This window comes from Choristoneura fumiferana, chromosome 24 (assembly GCF_025370935.1).
Source record: "Choristoneura fumiferana chromosome 24, NRCan_CFum_1, whole genome shotgun sequence".
NCBI lineage: Eukaryota > Metazoa > Arthropoda > Insecta > Lepidoptera > Tortricidae > Choristoneura > Choristoneura fumiferana.
The window spans coordinates 4286410-4308362 of record NC_133495.1 but is presented as its reverse complement, the minus strand read 5'-3'; the positions used below and the strand labels follow the sequence as shown (position 1 = coordinate 4308362).

At 35.4% G+C, this 21953-nt stretch overlaps 1 protein-coding gene across 1 annotated transcript; it reads right to left on the bottom strand.

Annotated features, from left to right (window-relative positions):
• Positions 1–2574: 2574 nt before the first annotated feature.
• Positions 2575–4698, bottom strand: LOC141441609 (uncharacterized). Its single transcript, XM_074106397.1, has 2 exons — positions 4393–4698; positions 2575–3813 (listed from the first exon to the last, which is right to left on the bottom strand). Exons 1-2 carry the CDS (start codon positions 4634–4636, stop codon positions 3668–3670), a joined length of 390 nt encoding a protein of 129 aa, XP_073962498.1. The 5' UTR covers positions 4637–4698; the 3' UTR covers positions 2575–3667.
• Positions 4699–21953: the final 17255 nt, after the last annotated feature.

The following is a 21953-nucleotide window of genomic DNA, read 5'->3' as shown; positions in this document are numbered from 1 at the left end:
GTTTGTTTTTGAGGGTGGGGTCAGACCGCTCGGACGTCTGAAAGTGACCTGTGCTTAATTATTCACCAAACTGGACAATAAAGTCAAGCGTGATCGCTTTACAACAATACGTAGAATAGGTACATACCTACATTGAGGTGCTTGATTTACCATCTCGTTCACTGTACGGCCTCCTAATGTATTGCAACTTGCTTTAATATACATATAACTATACAAAAATAGTAACACAACGCACAAGCATTGTCCTATCAAACACCAACAATAAATCGTAAGATCAAACCATACACAACATTATGTCAACTCTAATTTACATACAATCTGTCACATTCCAACTTAATGGTTAGATGTATGTACGTAGGTAGGTATGTAAATTTACTAACGTAACTAGCTCTTATATACGTCTCTATGTGTGTTATGTACAGTTACCAGCACCAATATCTGACACAACAATGCGTGCATAAATATTCAGATATTTACGACTCTATTTCTAGGGCCGGTACCCGTAGGATGTGAAAGATATTTTTGCACGCTCCGCTGTTATGTATCTGTCAGAGATTAATGCAGGTGACTTTACAACAGGTAAGTAGCAGTTAGCTCCAAAAGATTTACACACTTATTACCTTGGCAGTAGAGTCAAGAATCATTGAGCTCTACAATTATTTATTTACTTATTGCTCTCATCACATCTCTGGGAATGTAGTTAATTCACAAATCAATTCACAAGCGCTTTGTAGTTGTGGCCATGAATTACGGAGGACGAGATGAGGTACTTAACTTAGTATAATGGAGGAGGCATTTAAAATTAATCTGTCGCCTAAGAAATGTAGGTGGCAGCACTAATCAAATGATGTCCAGTCCAGATGTAATGCAGGCTTTTAATCGTAGGTATTTTATCATAAAAGGTGGCTAAGTGACAATAACCATATCATGTATTGAGATGAAGTCTAAAAACGAGGTTTTTTTTAAATCGGTACTTGTTGATGTCTATAACTTATACAGCGTGTATTTTTGATACTACCTCAAACTTGGGTAGTTAGTGAAGGCTCTAATAATCACATTTTATTATGTTTTAGTAAAAAATGTAGACTTATTATTTCCCTTACAAAATTAATTAGCACGCAATGAATCACTACGTGATACTACTTTGTTTTTATTCAAAACGTCGCACTTGTTGACGTGACAGCTGTCACATAACGCTTCTCTCTCGTATCAAATTATTGTACGCATTACATTGCTGCTTGAAATATTTCATAAATTAATTACGCTCTGTTAGTTAATTCTAAATTAACAATTTGTTTTGATATCGGTTGATAGCACTTAAATCTTCGTCTGATTACAGTTTGAGGTAGTAAAATACACGCTGTTGATATATTGAAATTTTCGTTAGGTTAGGTATAGACTATAGTTATATTATAATGATTAATAGAATAGTCACTTTTAATAGTTTTTGCCACATAGTTAATCTGGTCAACAAGTAAAAACTGTAAAAATACGTCCAAAACTAAGTTTTTGTAAATCCATTTAGCTTCAATTACTTTTCATTTAAACAACGGTTTTTCGGCAGTACTACGGTACTCATTGCAAATGCAATTTGGATGACATTTGGTATGATTTTTGATCCTAAGGAGGAAATAAGATAGGAAATAGGATCCCGGAAAACTTATAGTTTCGGCAGCGATTAACGATTAATTTATATCAGAGACAGAGTCGTGGGCAATAACAAGTAGTCATTAAATGGGTCGATCAACTTTTCCCTATACCGCGTTGCCATGGTTACGTCCCCTAGACAACTCTTTAAAACCATGAGTTTCTCCATGTTTTCTGTGGTTTATAATTCATAGAGCGTACGTTTTTGTCGTAGTTACAAGCCCATCATTTAATCGTCAATTTCCAAAGCACATCAGTAGCATTATATTATAACAGTTTTCTTTAAGAAACTCTGTCACTGTTGTCTCTTGGACAACTTGACAGAATAACAAACAAGAAAAAGTTGATCGACCCAAATATAGATTCTTTCAAGTTTCCTACGTTCACGTCGCATGTTACTTGCATCTGTATAGAAGCAAGGAAATGTTGCATCTCAAGCCATGGGAACAAATCACACGCATTGCATTTTTTTCACTGCCGAAGCAGTTCATGTGAATAATTGTTATTATTTAGCGCACTACCTACATCTGTATAATGGTTTTGTACTTCTAGGCTCTGAGGCATACATCGTCTGGGATTCTTAAAATGTACCTATATGTTTTAAGATAAGATAAGATAATGTTTATGAATTAGATTTAAAAATTACCTTAACCTTGGTATATTATTGCAACACCCTTACTGGGTTGTAGTTCCGAATGTCAAGATAAATTGAGTGAGTATAGCAATATGAGAATGATTATATTAGGATCACATTGTACAAACAAATTTTAGAGACTCCTTAACTCAAAAAATCCTTTTAATTTAAGATTAGAAGCTAGGTTAATCAAGTAATTATGCAATTTTTATTGAAATAAACAGTTTAAAGTTTAAGTTTAAAGTTTTACTGTGTATGTTCTGTGCAATTTCATTAAATAAATAAAGAAACCGCAAAGTCATGGTGCAATCATGAAATTAAATTATTCAATCAATCAACCATTTATTTCTTGTGCATATAAGTTCAGAGGCCGTATTGCCTAACGTTTATGACGATCGCGATCGCAATCAAATGACATATTTCGCATACAAAAACTGCCATTTCATTGCGATCGCGGGCATCAGAAACATAAAACAATACGGCCTCTGGTCTACTTAACATAAAGTTGAAGTTCCAATGGCATATAATTTTGCTTAGCTAAACTTTACCTTGTAGATGTATACACACACTTGTCACTTATATATCATACTTATGTCATCTATTGCTCTCTCTAAGTTCATTTTTAATTCGTAAAATAAATAATTGAAGGATAATTCTTAACTTTAATTTCAAATATAAATTAAAAGCTATGCCCGTGACTTCGTTATGTCAGCCAACTACAAAACACAATGTTACTCTGATTATCTGTTCCTTTATCATCTCTATCTTAGAACCAAAAAAAAACTCTTCTAAGATCACCTTCTGTTTCTCCCTCAAAACCCTTCTTCTCAGGAACACGTGGACTTACTAAGTTTATTGCAACAGCAAAAAGAGTGTTTTTTGTCGATCAAACGATTCATACAAAAATCGTTGCCATGTTATATTTCTCGCTTCTTGTAGAATTTGGCTAAAGGTAAGCATCTTGTCATGTCATACAAGACACGGCAAGGCAAAGTTGCGCAATAGTAGAAAGCATTTTTAGCTCTTCTTTGTGCTAAATTCTTAATAAGTACCTACAAATCTTAGAGTTCGAACAATTAAAAATACAGTGGCTAAGTAATACAATTATCAAAGCTATTTACGCGCGCATCCAAACCAAATATTGGCCAAAACTTCTTTATCTAGTAGAAATAAAATTATTAAATATCTTTACAGTAAAAATGGGACAACGAGAGAGAAAAAAGACTCTATTGTACTTAAAAAAACCCATATCTCCAAACAAATACAGCTTATTGTAAACACCCATAAACCAACACCTTTTATTTAACCCCTTCACAGCCGTTACACCTCTAATCTTAACCCTAAAACGTACAAAGGGTCACGGCCCTTTGTGTCCAATTTAAAGGGTCACCCTTTGTAAAAGACGACCAATGGTTTTTTTTTAGGTCCAGCTTTGTCCGGCGTGGTCCAGATGACCCTACGGTCAAATTTCCATGTCGGCACGGAGGGGTCAAGCACATTCAAATGAGTGGTCAGGAGGACTCGGCCAATGGCTGAAAAGTAGTAGTTATTATGGTATTATTAATGTTCAGAGTAATTAATACTCTTAATAATATTTAAGATATCTAAAAACTAACACGGTAATATTTTTTTTTACTTAAAGGTAAAATTGCATTCATCAGGATGAATTTAATGATGTTGTAATATCACATTTACAATTTACCACGAACTTTACGGTGAAGGAAAACATCGTGAGGAAGCCTTGGCAAACCTGCGCCTTAAAATAAAATCTTGTCTGCTAGTTATCAATAATCCATTTGAAAATAATTTGCGAGCTTGTCGCATAATTTCGAACCTCGAGTTTTTAAATTGATTAAGTAATTACTGCTTTTCTAATATTATGTTCTAGTAAAATATAAATGTTGCTACGCCCTTGTAGGGTCTATGTTTGTACTGGCTAAAATTAAGAACATCTTTTAAATACCATGGTTGCATGAATAACTCAATGTGAATATGAATAAAAAAACGAAAGGCATACCCAAACCTAATTTGTAAATCGCTTTAGCAAGTACTGTTATAATTTTAGTAAAAAACGTACTGCTATAAATATCTCTGCGTGACATAAAACTTACATTTCGTCTTGTGTTTTAGTCCAGTATCATTCATTTGTTTAAAGTATAGATACAACTGTTCATTTTTCTTTCTATCTTTTATAATTTTGTATCTCTTTTGTCCATAGGTGTTAAACTTGGGGTGTACCTTAAGAAATTTTATCTTAAGAAATATTGGATTATCTTCAAAAGAATCTTCTTCTATTTCTACATTTTGTGATCTGTCTATGAAGAAAGAAAACATGAGCAAAAACCACAGGTCCATTGCTATGCCGATATTAAAAAAAACTGATTGAGAATTTCATGGATCGAACTCAAATTCAATTCACGATGGTTTGTTTACTTGAGATACAAGTTGTAGGTACCTACAGTATGATTTATTTCTTAAAAGCAGTGTTTTTAAACTTTTAACATCCATTGACCATATTTAGAATTTTAATTAATTCCATGGACACCAATTAGATAGAGGAATATTAAAGGGAAAAAGATCATCATTATCATCATCATCATCATCCAAGCCTATATAAATTCTACTGCTTGGCACAGGCCTCCTCTCAGAATGAGAGGGCTTGGGCCATAGTTCACACGCGGGTTCAGTGCGGATTGGGAAGTTCACACACACCATTGAATTGCTTCGCAAGTTTGTGCAGGTTTTTCCCCGTAAAGCTCGTGGTAATTTCAAATGTAAGTGCACATGAATTTCAAAAAACTCAGAGGTGCGAGCCGGGGTTTGAATTCACAATTCTCTGCTTGATAGGCCATAGGTCAAACCACTAGACCACCTCGGCCTCCATACATTTAATAGTAAGTACTTAATTAAATGACATTTATCTGAGCTGTTTCCCTCTGGCATAGATCCTACGGACCCCTAAGGAGTCAAGTTACTTTATTAAATAATAATTTTAAAAAAACTTGAAGAAAAAATCACGAGAAAACACCACAGTATGTGTATTGCTAAATGTTGCTATTAAAAAACTGATTACTAATTTCATGGTTGAACTCGAATCTACTACACTTTAAAGTTTATTCGAAGACGCAATGTAAAGCAAAATGTTTGATATTTCTAGCGTGACAGGCTACGTTAGTTGGGTTCTAGGATGGAGTACATTGAATTTACGATGAAGTTTGTTAGAAAAAAAAACAAAAGTTAAGTTTTGATTTTACAAATACATATATATTACACAAACACATATTTCCTTAATTTCTCCGTGGTTTAAGTTGTTAGCTGTTATTTGTCAGTCAGTCAAGTTACTCTTTTGCGACACCTAAAAATAGAAATATATAACGTGTGTCTACTCTCTGGACAAGAGAAAGTTCCGTTTCCACCAAAGATGTGCGAGAATGCGTTACGAGGGAATGTGTTTTCATGAACCAATAGCAACGCTTCATTTACACATCCTCGTAAAGCACATCTCTGGTGGAAACAATCTGAGCAGAGCGAGGACGGGTGGGTGATGGGTGGGAACACATTCCTCCCAACACATCTTCACACATTATTGGTGGAAACGAAAAAAAGAAGAGACACGTTGTATATTGCATAACAAACTAAACTCCAACGAAACATAACCACCGTAACTCAAGAAAGTTAACAATTTCATACTTGCAAAAACGATGCATTATTTCTAAATGCATTAATATTTCACGTACTAAAGAATTCTTAAGTCATTCACTATCCACCCGTCCAGCTGCTGTCCAACAAAGATTCGCAAGCCGTTACCTGCAATTTTTTATTGCCAACATTTGCATAATAGAGGGATTAGATAAAGGAATTGATACAGGGGACCAACGTGATTGATAGTGTGTTGTGGGACCAGTTGAGAGAGCGGACGAAGGTGTGAACTTGGAACAAATTTAGTCGAATTTTGCAAGATTTCTCTCGCTTAGATTTTTTTTAATTAGTGATTTTCTGTGCTGGGCAAAGGTTTCTCCCTGGGACTTCCAACTTCTCATGACAGCTAGGTCCCGGTCTATACCGCGACGCCGGCCACCGTCAATATTTATAATAGTTACTTAGTTTTAATTTTAAGTTTTTGTTTAAGCGATGCTACAAGTATTACCTGCGTATTGAGTCACTGCCGTTATATATAAATTATTTTCTTTCTTTCTTTTAATCAAAGTTCATGTTTTGTGTTGAAACTAAATTTTATCCATGTTCGATCACGACATTTCCGAAATATGTTTTTAAAGAATGAAGAATAAGTAAAAGAAAATTTAAAAGATGTAAAACAGCTTGAAAAGTAAAATCTTTGGCGGTGGCAAATGGTTTGGCGTTGGCGTCAGTAAATGCTGCCACTGGATCTCATTATTTAAGTGTAGGTATATGTAATTATATTATAGAATTAGTATATGGAATTAGATTGTAGTTATAGTTTAATTATGCACGTCTCTTTCTACGTTTCTTTCAAGCAATTATCTTGACATCCAGTTATGTAGATTTTTATGTAGATTATTCCAAGGCAAATGGTTGACGTTTCGCAGTAAATGCTGCCAATCTCATTATAAGTGTAGATATTAATTATATTATAGAATTAGTATATGGAATTAGATTGTAGTTATAGTTTAATTATGCACGTCTCTTTCTACGTTTCTTTCAAGCAAAATTATCTTTGACATCCAGTTATGTAGATTTTATGTAGATTTATTCGAACTTGAGTGTATTGAATTTGCATTAACTATACTTTGATTTTTTTACGGTATAATTTTTGGTCAAAAATGTCTAGTTCCGAGTGACATTAACACATATTATAGTTGTACTGTACCTAAATAATTTGAAAATTACATTTGTAGATGACATCAACGATAGCCAAAGTACCCATAACCATGATTTCCCATTATAAACGAAACAAAACACAACCACTAATCCCACAGGAGACAGCATCCTAAAAAAAAACAATATAAGCGCAAATTACCATAAACAACGCATTATAAGACGGCGGTTACCGTAAACCGGTTTCAAACCGGAAATATTCGGTTTTTAAAAGTGCAAATTTTAATTTGCGGACTGTTACACCCAATGCTCTGAGAGCCTTCGTGTATTTTATATGCGATAACGCTCGTTTGTTTTTTTAGAGAGCTGTATTGATATACTGGTAATTTTGCATGGTGTTCTGACACTCTCAGACAATTGGCGTTTTGTTTCTTTAAGCGTTGGTCCATCTTAGGGTTAGTTGGATTAGTGAGAAAGGTTGGTACAGCTGATGTCTAAAGAAGCTCATTGCTCGCCTTTATATCAACTACGTTAAGAGGTTTAAGGGGATAAATATGAATAACTTTGGATGACTATACGTACAGCGTCGCTGAGATGGACAAACATAGGGTTATGAGTATTAGTTAAATGTCTTTTGTTATATAATTGCGGGATATTTCGGTCACGTTCCCAAGGGATGGCGGAAGTCTGTTACAGCGTGAAATAGGTACATGGATTAATATTACACCATAAGTATCCTAAGTAGGTACCTAATATTAGAGGCTGGCCAGCGTAAGCTGGCAATGGAAAATAGCACCAAATTTAAAAAATATAGGATTGACAACCAATAATCCAGAAAAAAACCACCAATGGTTATTAAAACAATGTTTTATTCGGTGAATGAATTTTTGAGTAACGATAGTTCTTAGTAAACGTATCTAGTAAGTACCTAAGTAACTATGATTTTGCAAGCCGGAAACGGCAGAACATGATGCACCAAGTTTTTTTTTATAATTTTTAGAGATCCCTTAAAGGGCTATGTTTGCTTTTGTACATCTATCACAACATTTCTCGATTTAAATTGTTTTATTAGTACAATAAAGAGTTTACACGTAATGTTCCTATGTTATCTGTCGTTAAATCTTGCAAATCGAATTTCATCCACTTCTAGTAATGGAATTGACTTGAATATTCATGAAAAGTCAACAACACACAGCATAAAAAGTATCATTTTTTAAAGTAAAGCTTGTAACTTTTTGAAATGAAAAAAATGAAATTTATTCGAGACAAAAATATCAATAATAAAATAAATAAAAAAAACAATAATTTTTACTTCGGAATAAGTATAATTTATGGTATAATTCAATCACAATAACAATAATTTCAGTTACAAAACAAACAGTACCAACAGCAAAATAATTCGAGTTAAAAATCGATTGTCTGCTGATCCTGCATCTGCCCAGTGAAGCGGACTGATAAGATAACCTAACCAGTTTTAACCGCCAGTTTAATAACAAGCCAAAACCAACTTTATACCTTCCGTATACAATTGAAAGACAGCGAAAACAATAAAAATACGAGTCAAGAATCCCGAATACACTAAAATGTATTTTAAGCCCTACCGCGGTAATGTTAGTGTGGAAAGTCACATTCAATCGGGTATTGAGGGCAATTCGCACCTTTAGAGCCAGTTCAGTTATCGGTTGACAAGAAAATGTGGGGAGAAAATCGATGGTTCTTTGTTCACGGCTTTTTTAATATATGTACGTTGTATTTACACCTTCTTTTGATAACTCTTTATTTTTACACATGGAATGGGTTCATTGCCCTACGAGAATTCGTGTATTTCATATTATGTAACCTGATCCAAACAATATTATACCTACATGTGAAAATAATTTCATTTTTTGCTTATCGATATCAACTCATTTGACTAAATTTGGCATGACATGAGTTATCTTTGATTAAGTTACTTTGGTTATTTTTCTATTTTTGTAGTAAGAAAGGCAAAAGATCCTGTGTCCGTAGTTAATAATTATGTTTGTAAGGTACTCTTTTACGTAAAAATAGCTTGCTAGATTTAGATTGGAAAGGAGATAAGTAGATATACTCGTATCACAGTTAGCTTATGACAAAAAAAAAAATTGCCACAGAAAATAAGACTACACAGTAAAAAACCAGTTATTCTGAAAAAAAAATTAGCGTACCTACCTACCTACGCTACTACCTACATAATACTAATTGTACGCGAGTGAGCTCACGGATTCTTCCCGTGAGCTCACTCGCGTGTTTTCCTCTACCGAGAAGCTTTACCCAATTTGAATTAAATACCTACTACGTGTCAGGAACATTATGCACCTCAGGCAAGTTTTTTTTTTCAAACACTAAAATGTAAAAATCCCCACCATACTGAATGATAGAATATTTTCTATCTCGTCAAGAACCTGTGAGCGGACATGTGTCAATGCAGCAAAATCAATACTAAAGTGCATCCACCGCGCGTCCACTGCATCCCACAAAACGCCATTGTTCGCCTCTAGCCATCCAATTTGCATACGGATGCATAACCACTGTCTTAACTGACCCATTTCGTACAGGCCCTTTCTATGCAGATTTTCCCACTGTCCCACAAAGACGCCCTTTTCGCTACCATTTTTATGGGAAACAATTCTCTATGCTCTATTTTTTGCATTGTCCGAGCTCCTTGAATAGGCAACGGATTCGCCAAAGGCTTGTTTGATTAATAATAATATGTATAACGCTGGCATTGTCCTTCTTTTGTTGATATGACCGTTAGACGACGGTTAAGTATTACACATAGCTAGTAATATATGTACAAAGCAAAGGACAGCCGTCCTTTTGAAATTTCCGTTAAAGAAAAGACGAATGAAAACAAATATTATTAGGATAATCTTAGAGAAAATGCCTAACTGCTGCATACTTGAATGCTGCCAGAACAATGTCCAAGTGGGGCTTAAATTAGGTACGAGTAAAATAAACTTTCTATCTTTGTGTTGTAGTTCCATTCAAAGAGGCAGTTAAAAAAGGTACATAGATAAGTACGTCATTGTAAAGTCCTATTTTACAATAAGTAGACAGGTATGTATAGAAAACTAGTTCATAAATTCGTTAATTCCGTTACAAAGACAAAGGCCAGAAATGCAACATGTTACAAAACTCATTCCTCAATAAAAACTGGTTGACAACTCCTAAATGGCTTACAAATAGCGCCATAACTGTATCTACTAAATCAAACATGAAAAGAAGAGGTTATCGCGATTTTCCAGATTTACCCGTTCTCGATTTAATTGCAGTGGGCACTGGCCAGTGGACATCAGGTAGCCAACCCGTGCTCTGGGGTCAGGGCACCCCTTTACGCCAATTTAAACACCCCAAAATCGCTGGAGCTTGAGCGATGGGGTCATCCAATGACCCAACTGACCTTTTCCTTACAAAACCAACCCTTTCTTACAAGGCATTATTTGTAATCCCTTACGCGAATCTATCGCATTGTCCTCTATCTATTATACTTCAATAGTTCGGACATGTGCATCTATCGCTGAAATTCGCGTTCGTGAGAACGGTCTAGTTTCTTTGCAAAATTGTAACGTCCGTTCTTTATGGGAAAGTTCGGTCGCTTTGAGCAGTAGACAAAGAGTGGTCTCTTTTTAATGATTGCCATTGTGTGTTTGATACAGTTTTTGTTCGGTGGTGGTGACCGTTGGGCAACGGATTTGGCGAAGGTATTTAAGGACGGTCCCGACAGTTATGCGTCGCAGAAAGTTGATGGTCATCAGTCGATGCACGCTGGCATCTACTGCATTGGCTTTGAAAGTCGTAACGGTTTTTTTTTTCAGGTGAACGAGAATGATGGCCACTTGGGGATGGTCAACAAGTCATTGCAGTATCTATAGTTAAATATAATCTTTGTAACCAACACCACAATTAATTACAAATGTAGAAAGCTTTATCTCTGAAATATTTCTGGGCTCTGAAAGATTTGGATTTGTACACTAGAATTTTTAAATTAGAACCGCTAATTTTAGAGACATTAAATTATGCACGTTGTTTTTTATGCAACGCAAATGCAGGCAGGTACTCGTAGTTATTTTGGCGTTTTAACCGCTTTCAGCATCTTATCACATATCGAAGAAGTAAACCACTCCCAGCGTAATTTATAAAACTATACAGTTGCTACGAGTATACATAAAATTCCAAAAAAATATTACAATAGAAACGGATACAAAATTCAGATCTCAGTAAATCTGTTTAAAAAAATATATACCTTGATGAGTTTCTTGCCGGATTCTTCTCAACAGAGGTTTTTCCGAACCGGTGGTAGATTTTTTTTGACATTCATAAGTGCTTGTTACACCCTAAATTGAATAAAGATATTTTGACTTTGACTTTGACAATATTAATTTACTAGCTTTTGCCCGCGGCTCCGCCCGCGTGCTATTTGCTTATCGCGCGCTGTTCCCTCGGGAACTGTGCATTTTTCCGGGATAAAAAGTAGCCTATGTCACTTTCGGACCCATAAACTATCTCTATGCCAAAATACCACACAATACTTAAATATATTATTTTTTTTTTAATTTATGTGTATTTGATTCTTAAGTTATTAATTATATAGGTACCCTGAAAATATCCGCACCTAATTTTCTAGCACCTTATATAGGTGAGAAATAGCCTATTCAACGAGTTATATTTAAAAAAAGACACGTTGCATATTTCACTGCCAGATGTAATAAATTAAAACTAATAATTCATTATATAAATAATAGAATGAATGATACCTATTTGAGCGAACAACATCGACATGCCGGTACGTTACTCTATCAGCAAACATCCGGGAGTCAGATTAATTTATAAGTAATCATTATCAAATTACATTTCGGTAGCTGTACTTTTGTACGAGCTGATATTTTGAATTTCCGGTAGGTTTAAAATTCTTATGAATTGTTGACCAGGTGTAAAAAAAGATGTTTATGTGACGACCGGATGGCCAAGTGGTTAGAGGACCTGACTACGAAGCTTGAGGTCCCGGGCTCGACTCCCGACTGGGGCAGATATTTGTATGAATAATACGAATGTTTGTTCTCGGGTCTTGGATGTTTAATATGTATTTATCTACGCGCCTAATTGAGGCCTCGGGCGACCAGAGGGCTGGCCACTATTTCGCACAGCGTATAAGTATCGCTATACAACGAGGAAATACGGCCAGCCTTCTGGGCACCTTACCCATTGACGGCGATTTAGGCCAAATTTTCTATCTATAGTTTTATTATGTTTGTTTTTAACAATAAAAGTATCAATTAGAATTTGATAATTTTTTATCTAAATAAGTATGTTTATCCGTTGCCCATATGTATGTTTACCCATAGTACAAGCTTTGCTTAATTTGGGACTAGGTCAATTGGTGTCAAGTGTCCTATGAGATTTATTTATTTATTTCCTCAACGTGATTAAAATTCACGAGCAACTGAATCACGTACGAGGGTGGAACTTTAATGCAACTAATTTCATGTTGATATCCCATACATTTGCCAAATAAATCATAGCGAAATAGATTATGAAAAGTTCCAACCTGGCATGTGATACAGTTTTAAAAACATAACCCTACCTTGGGCGTCGGGTAGTAAAATATAAGTACGTAGAACGCAGAACACTTTCTTTAAAAACACGACAAAAGACATAAACGGTCAACGCCGTCCCCGGATGCAGCGGAAGTGGACGCGGGGGGAGGGGTGGGAGGACAGCGGCACGTGCGCGGGCGCAGGTGCCTCTCGCGAGCGACAGGGGTCGGGAACTTTGACGTTTATATTTATTCTTATAAAATTTTCAAGTTTAGTTTCTAACGTGAAACATTATTAACTTTGCCTCCCTTTCGAACCCAGTCGATACAATTGTGTGGGTTAATTACATTTGAATTTGAACTTGACATGTATTGTACATAAAATCCATTTTCGTAACTCTTTTCATACTCGGCTGGGCTCGAAAGGGCTATAGTATAAAGCTGTACCACTACCATGAGTTTACAGTGACCGTACTCGATAGCGACGGCGTAAATTATTTGTATGGAGAATGGTACAGGCGCCTCTACAAATAATTTACGCCGTCGCTATCGAGTACGGTCACTGTAAACTCATGGTAGTGGTACTGATACCTATTGGATATTGGATGGGTAAAAAAGAAAGAAAGAAAACATTTATAGGTGACAACATAGAAAATGTTTTCGACTGGTGCTTCTATTAACTACTATAACAGTTTTATGAATTATTCGCAACTAATGTTAACAGTAATATGCATTATAATTAAAATTTGGTAAAACATACAATTATATTATTTATGATGTAATTAATTAAAAAAACATTGTCAATTAATGACTATTAACAATTAGCATAGGTACTTAATGAATTTCTATAAATTATAACTAACTACTTTAACTAGGTACAAACAAAACGTTTCAAAAACATAAGATATTTTTTCCCTGTCAATGTAGGTATGTTAGTTGTAATATTGTTCTTGTTGACTGATGTTTAAACTGCAGTCTTCGAGGTGCCTTCTGCCATTGTTTCGTTATTTTATTCTCAATACAAAGGTTGTATTCTAGCATACTGCATATAAATAGCATTTTCTTTTTTCTTATTCTTAAAATAACAGTAAATATTAACAAATAAGCGGACAAGATTAATTAACAACAAAATTCATATTGCAGTTGAAATATTTGTGGTTTAGATATCTGTAATTGTGTAATTTTATTTTGTTTATTTTTTTACAATAAAGAGTTTACATGCCTTCATATCATAATACAAATACACACACTACACAAATACCTTCACAGACTATTTCACCTATAACAGATTACAAAAATTATTAGTTCGACCATAAAATATTGCGTACCCCTGCAATTTCTTCTCAACCGTCGCCAGCGCATGTGTTGATTCGTTGTTTGTTTTTTATTATTTTTCATCACGATCAAAGACTACTGAACCTTAATATGTTTGTATTTTATGACTAGGTATCCCAGGTTTTATAACACATTCCTCTAGATGCCGTCGGATGGAATCGTGAAGGAATTTAGTGTCCTTTGTTTAAAGAAGCCGCGAAACAATTAGAGGGTTAAAATAATATTAGGTACTATTCGTAGAATTAAGAGAGCATTACATTGTATTTAAATACGTATACCATAGTTCAAATGTAGTCGTACACAAAGATGTGGTTTTCGTTTTATTAATCTATCTAATACCTTTAACGAGCAATTCTTGTAAATATATATATATCAACTCGAAAACGGCTCCAACGATTTCGATGAAATTTGGTGTACCTATAGGGGTTTTTGGGGATGAAAAATCAATCTAGATTGGTCTTATCTCTGGGAAAACGCTGGTTACCGAGTTTCAGCCCGAGCATAGCTCGATCGCCCAGGTAGGTACTTAAGATAAATATGACTAGAGGTGCCGCGACTCCTCTATCATGAGGCAGCATATTTGACACTAGATTTGACATTGAAACTGTAAATTTAATTTTATATTCATGTTTTTATTTAATTCATTGTTGTTATTATTTTTAAATTTAATTCTAATTTGACAAAATTTTATTTTTGGCTAACTTTTTATTGTAGTTCGACTACTATTATAATTAGGTATTTATTTTTGTATACATTTTCATGAATTTCTTATTATTTATTACCTGACATGTGTTTATTATGTATTTTTAGAAGGTAATAAATAAATCTATCTATCAATCAAGGTACCTTATAAGTTGTCTAGTTTATATATTTTACTAACGTAGGTTAGATAGTAAATAGATATTTTATTGTAGCTAAATAAGTAATATTCCAGATGTCCAGTTATCTATATGTCACATCCAAATCACAAACATAAAAACTTTCACGTTTATAATATTAGGTAGTAGCTGAATGCTAAAAAAAAAAAAAAAGTAAAAAAAAAGTTTTGATACTCGCGCAATTTAAAAACTGCCGTGAAATGAAAATAGTCGGCTCGCCTGTTTTATGGTAATTATGAGCAATTATTTCGTTTTATTTTATCTGTACACAGATGTCATGTGATGGCGTGCAATAAGTAATTGCTTTTTGCTGCTAAAGACGATATGCACGAGGCCGCTAAATATGACACGAGTTTTCAATCCACGTTGTTGCGCCGTCACATTTAAAGTTATTTAATAGCTCATTATAATTTCAGCTAAAGATAAAATTAAGAGTATTTAGGATCAAATAAAAAGGCACTGGTTTACGGTAGAAACAAAAGTATAGTCAAAATCGTATACAAAAAAACCATAGACAATAAAAAAATGCTTTAAAAACTAAGGAGATACACTGGTTGCGTGTGTGGCCGAGGGATCCTATTCCGAATCGGCTTTTTCTGTCACGAGTGCAAGTGTCGTCGTGATGCTACTTGAATCATCTGTAAAAGATATATTTACTGAAAAAAAAAACTGGCTTTCGCGGTTTGCGCATCCACCACAGACGCGTAAAGGTAAGGAAACGAAATCAATAGAAAATACGGGATTTTGGAATACGGAAGACGGAATTCAACAGGAGAAATTACATGGGATTAAAGCGAAAGAAATAAAGATACTTTACATAGGTACACATAACAAAATAAATTTAATGAGATGAGGAATAGGTACATATTTAAACTTTAATATCATTATTATTTATAAATATGTTCAATAAATTATGAAATGTTTTATTTATTAAACTTACCCTCTTTCTTCGAAGTTGGCTGTTATCACTAACTTACGTACGATGATACTGAGGAGATATTTCACTCGCAGGCATAAACAAATGTATTCATCGCGTTCTACTCTACTGTGACGCTTTAACGCTCACACTATCTTAGGTGCCCTGTTATATTCAATCACTTCACTTATACCTACATATAACATTATCATCACTTACATAGCACAGCACATTCTACATACATAAACCCACATACTTCTACACATACATAATAATATTTAAATATTGTAAGCTTTGTATAATTTCATTTAATAAGGATAATATTTTGTTTTTATCTTAAAACAGTTCACTTGTAATGAATTTGGGCGTAGATGCAGACAACTGAGATACAGGTTTATACCTAGTTCAGTTGTCAGAGACTTCATACAATTATGTAGGTGTAATCTCTTTTTGATCAATAAAATATTTTTATATTATTATTATTATATTTAGGCCTCTTATTATATTATATTAATAACTAAAATACTCGAAAAAGTTGCGCAATCTTGTACAATGAATTTATGAAAGGTACCTATTGAATAGGTATTTGAGCAATATTCCAATACATACATACTTTTATCAAGGAAAATATAGTAGCACGTAGTCAGTTTGTTCGGTTATACAAAGGTAAAACTTAAAGGCGATGAGTAGGTACACAATAAGTATCAAAACTTTTTGTCGGCACTCGCATTAGCCACAAGTGACGCCCGCGCACGCACCCCTATCGCCGCTACTTCCTTCGTCCGGACGCTACAGAAACTATATTATAAATTAGTTATGATCCATGGCTTTACAAATTTTACATGGATCACGTAGGAATCTTATCTTATACTTTTATCCCGAATGAAGCTCGGTTGCCCAGCTACCACAGCAACAAGACGAACCGTTGGAAGGCCTCTCATTAGTATTTCACCAGTATCTGGCATAAAAAAAAACATAAAAAATAACACAACTGCGTAAAAAGCAAAAGATAGTCACTTAATTACTCCAAAATAAGACCTCAATGTGGAGATTATCTCTTTCTTCTTCATCGGTATATTCATTGCTGAAGGTCGTGTTCAGTCTGAAGGGATACTGGCTCGTTGCACTGTGAAGATTCCTACGTAGGTACTTATCATCAAAAAGATACCTTAACTAGACGGGTAACATATTATGCAAAGGTGATTCAATTTCAGTTTAATTTTTACATGTACAGTCGAGTTCATAAACTTGTAAGCAAAAATTTGATCAAAAATATCTGAACACGACTCTATTGTTAACAGCATAGAAGCGTGTTCAGATATTTTTGATCAAATTTTTGCTCACAAGTTTATGAACTCGACTGTACTTTTACATTTCAACGTGTACTTATGACCATAGAGTTTTGTATTACTTTTCCCACCGCCGAACCAACATTTTTAAATGTTTTGAAAAGATAATAATTAATTAGGGATTGTTATTTATAAAGCTTTCGAACAGACTAGACTTCTTTTAAAGCCTAGATAGCAATTATAAAGAACGGCGTTTATTAAAAAAAACGAATAATTGGTCGTTAAACTTTCTTTAGGGGGATACCACACGTGCTGCCTTTGTGCGGTAATTGAACGTCAGGTGTGTGAAGACCCCTTAAGACAGCATAAGGAAGGACGTTAGAGACCGTTACTTTTAGCGGGAGTTTATTTAAAAATCGAATTAAAGTGCTTTTTTGATTCCAATTACGAACAATCACACTAACGCAAAATGCTCAGACCTGTCTTAATTAGAGTGGCCAACAAATGCTTCATTTAGTTAGCAGTACGAAAAATATCATGCGATTTCGTTACATTGCGGGGCCATACTCGTACTATTATAAACTTAGGTTAAAGTAAATGGACGGTAATGTAATTAAAATGAAAATGAAACATCCCTTTACCTCTGCTTCCTACTCCTCAACTATGAGAAAAAATAAAGTGGTTGCGGAATAGAAAAAATGCTCTATGGTCTATAAAAAAATACATCACAGAAATTAAAATAAAATACAAAAATACTTATTACAAAAATCACATTTATTTTGCGTGTCATAAATTTCCACCCTGTATGACGTAATTTATGAGGCTCCTCAACATTACACACTAACCGGAGAAACGCACTTGTCTTTACGTAACCCCCCCAAAAAAGGGGTAAACGACAAGCGAACCACCTGGGTGGGCAGATGGCAGGGCGCGTGCGCCTTCGAGACTTGAAAAAAATGTGCAGGCCTGTTTATAAGTGCAGCTTACGATTTCACTTGTGATTAATGCGATTACTGACTTTGCACAAGAAAGAGAAGGAACATTTATAGCAAGAAAAATGCTGATAGTACGGGAAACGGTGGTAGGTCTAGGACCTACTCGTAGATATGAGTGAAAATAAAATTGTGAAAGTTTAGGTTATCATCCCGGCCTATATACGTCCTCTCCACAGAATGTCTTGCTTAATTCCCACGCGTATCCAGTGCGGATTGGGAACTTCACACACACCATTGAATTGCTTCGCAAGTTTGCAATGGTTTCGTCAGGTGTTTTATTAACCTACAAAAGTTCAAAAGTATATAAGGTTCCTTTTCAGATTGCAAAAAAAAGATCATTTATTATATAGCTATTGAAAACAGATCCTTCACATTTTTACAAGTCGGTTATAATAACAGTTACCTTCTCACATTAAAAAAAAACTTTTGCTTTCATTGCCTCTACTTAGTATTCAGCCAATAGCTATATACATTCCGATCCAAAAAGAAAGCCTATTGTTCAATACTTAAAACTCTCAATTATAGTCTGGGTGCACGTTTTTGCGATGACTTTCTCTGCGCCTGCTGGAGCGATGGCCCTCGGACTACAAAAGTGATATAACTTTTTTTACACCCTCTTTTTACTCTATAATGTGGAGACTGTAGAATGAGCTCTACTAGTCTATATATGGTCTTCTATTGCAAAAATTGATGGAACGTCGAAATGCGATAAAGAAATTACCTTTAATGTACTTATCGGATGAATGTAAAAATAAAACTATTTTGAAAACATAAGTAAATTTTATTTAGTTATTTTTATTTACAAGTCAAGCACTGGGGCATTTACCTTACCTAAAGTACTGTTGATGAGGAACTGCGTTCGATTCTCAGCCCGAGCTATTATTTTATTTACATATCCCGTTTGATTAAATAAAATGGGTGTATCCTAATAGGTATATCTATTAATATTGAAATAAAATAAATCATTTTTTTTAATCAAACAAAATTATTAAATGATATTGTAACGGATAACTCACGTCTTAAACCGAGTTTAGCTCGACATGTTTCGGGCTATTTCGTAGCCCTTCTTCTCAGGAGCACGCGACTCGGCGGCTGCCGCAACACGCACACTCACGACGTGACGTGACGTGAGTTATCCGTTACAATATCATTTAATATGAGTGAGTCTCACGGTAGTTTCATGTTCAAAATCAAACAAAATAGTTTAAAGAAACCTTTTGGTTCATTTTGCAATTCACTATAGGTACGAAAAAAAAGAATACTAAATGTCAAAACCCCGCTGTCGTTGTTGCTCAACTCTGTTGGCCCTACCTATATTTTAACTTAACCGTCATCGAGTCGCAATGAAGTGCGCTTTAAACTCAGTGGTGTAGCAACACCCGCAGGACACTTGGAAGACGTTAGAGGCGGCCGAGCGCGACGCCCGCGCAGATGCGCGCGCATCTGTGCCGGCATTGGGGGTGCCAGGCTTCTAGGGTGCTTGACCTGTGACACATACTAAGAGAAGCTATAGTCTTTGGGGTCATTTAGTACACTACCCAGCGACAAAGATTGCACATAGATCTTTGAAAAGAGACAATTGGCTGCTTACAACGATTTCCGAACACTGGCGGCCGCTCATCAATAATTATCGTATTTATTAAGTGACGTTTTATGTCAAATAAATACTGCACTTTATGAACTTAATTAGTTAACGTCAAATTAATGAAATTACACGTAAACTTCGGATATTTATAGAGAGCTGTTGCAACTACTAGACCAAGCTATATCGATTTGTCATCCCCAAAAACCCCCACATACCAGCCGGTAAAATTACTGGCACTTGAGGCATCCCATCTTAGGCCTCTAGGTTGGCAACGCATCTGCAATACCCCTGGTGTATGCCATATGTATTGATAGATAGATGAATCATATCAGTAGCCTTAATGTAAGTCAAATTATAGTACAAGATTTTTTAACACCATGTATGGATTATATTTTCGGTTCGGGCATCTTGATTTAAAAAAAAAGTCTATAGACTCTAAAGTATTTTTATGAACATTTCATTTCTATATTGCTGACGTAATCACAATTCAGACCTCTCATCATGCATGTCATCCTGCTTCCTACTAATATTATAAATGTGTAAGTTGGTGAGTATGTGTGTGTGTTTGTGTGTGTATGTTTGTTACTCCTTCAATTTGGTTGAATTTTGGTATGAAGATAGCTGGACATCTGAAATAACACATAGGCTACCTTATATCCCAATATTCTCACAGGATCGGAATGAAATTCAACAATTCCATCGCTGGATTAGAGACAATAAATTAGACACGGCGCGGGTGCAGCAATAGTGAAATCCAGATCTAATTTTTGGATACTCCCATGAGAATATAAGAAAAATCGCCGAATTTCAATTTAACTGCTGGGCTTAATGATTTACGCGTGCGAAAAAAAATAGCGTAAGACGCATTTAGTGCTGATATAGATACTCGCGATAAAGACTGCTAAAGTTTCGATTGTACGATGGCGTTGTCACACACACACACTATGTACTTATATGACGTTTTTTCAGCATCAGCACAAAGCTTCTATTAAAAATAGAAAGTTTTCCATAAACTTTTTGTATGTATATTTTTATTATTTCTATGCCGTACGGGGGCACGCGACATGCCAAAGACGTTGGACTCGCCCGAGCGAGACGCGTGCGCAGATGCGTTCACATCTGTGCGTCCAGTGGGGTTACATCTAGGCTTCACGGGCGTTTGACCCTGGAAAATATCGTACAGTCAAGGGCATAAATACATCCGTTTCCAAAACCTCAAAGATATCTATACATCTCTATGACACTAATCAAATCATAATGTCGATGTATATTTGACGTTTTGCCTGTACAGATTTTAAAATGATGTTAGAAACCTCAATATCATTTTTGAAGAACTATCCATAGATCTCCACACACACACACACACACACACACACACACACACACACACACACACACACACACACACACACACACACACACACACACACACAATATATATATCACACTAAAATAAAAATAATAAAATATTACTCTCTATGTCACTTAAAAATATATCTTTAATTGGAGTCAAAAAGCCCCCCTCCAGTTGCCCCGGGCCCATCACACTTGCCGCATTACCACGCTGAATAGCGAAAACTAACTAAGTAACTTAAAACATCATCATCATCATCAACCGGAAGACGTCCACTGCTGAACAAAGGCCTCCCCCTTAGAACACCACAATGAACGACATCTCGCCACTTGCATCTATCGGTTTCCCGCAACTTTCACGATGTCGTCAGTCCACCTGGTGGGAGGCCTGCCAACGCTTCGTCTTCCGGTTCGTGGTGGCTACTCGAGGACTTTTCTTCCCCAACGGTTATCTGTTCTTCGAGCGATGTTGCCCGCCATTGCCACTTCAACTTGCATATTTTTCCAGCTATGTCGGTGACTTTAGTTCTTCGACGAATTTCCGTATTCCGGATTCTATCGCGCAAAGAAACTCCAAGCATAGCTAGCATAGCTCTCCATAGCTCGTTGCGTGACTCTGAAGGACCACGTCACACGTTTAAGTAACTTAAACTCTCATTAAAATACAAAATTGGGTTCGACGTCGTGTATGTGCTCTCGTACACACATACATTTAATACAGGTGTGTACCGACCGTGCCCCTATGTCCGTTCGGAAGGTAATCCGAGAAGATGGGAAGCCGTATACCACCGCACCGCTTCCACACCGGACTAGATCTGTACTTACTACATGTAGATGTACTGATATAGGTACATGTTTTACGCGGAGAGGTTGGTACAAATAAGATTATCTGATCCACTTTGCACAGATAGCAATTACAAGTTGCAGAACATTCTCTAAAATGGAATAAAGCTCTAGGTCACAGCTTTAG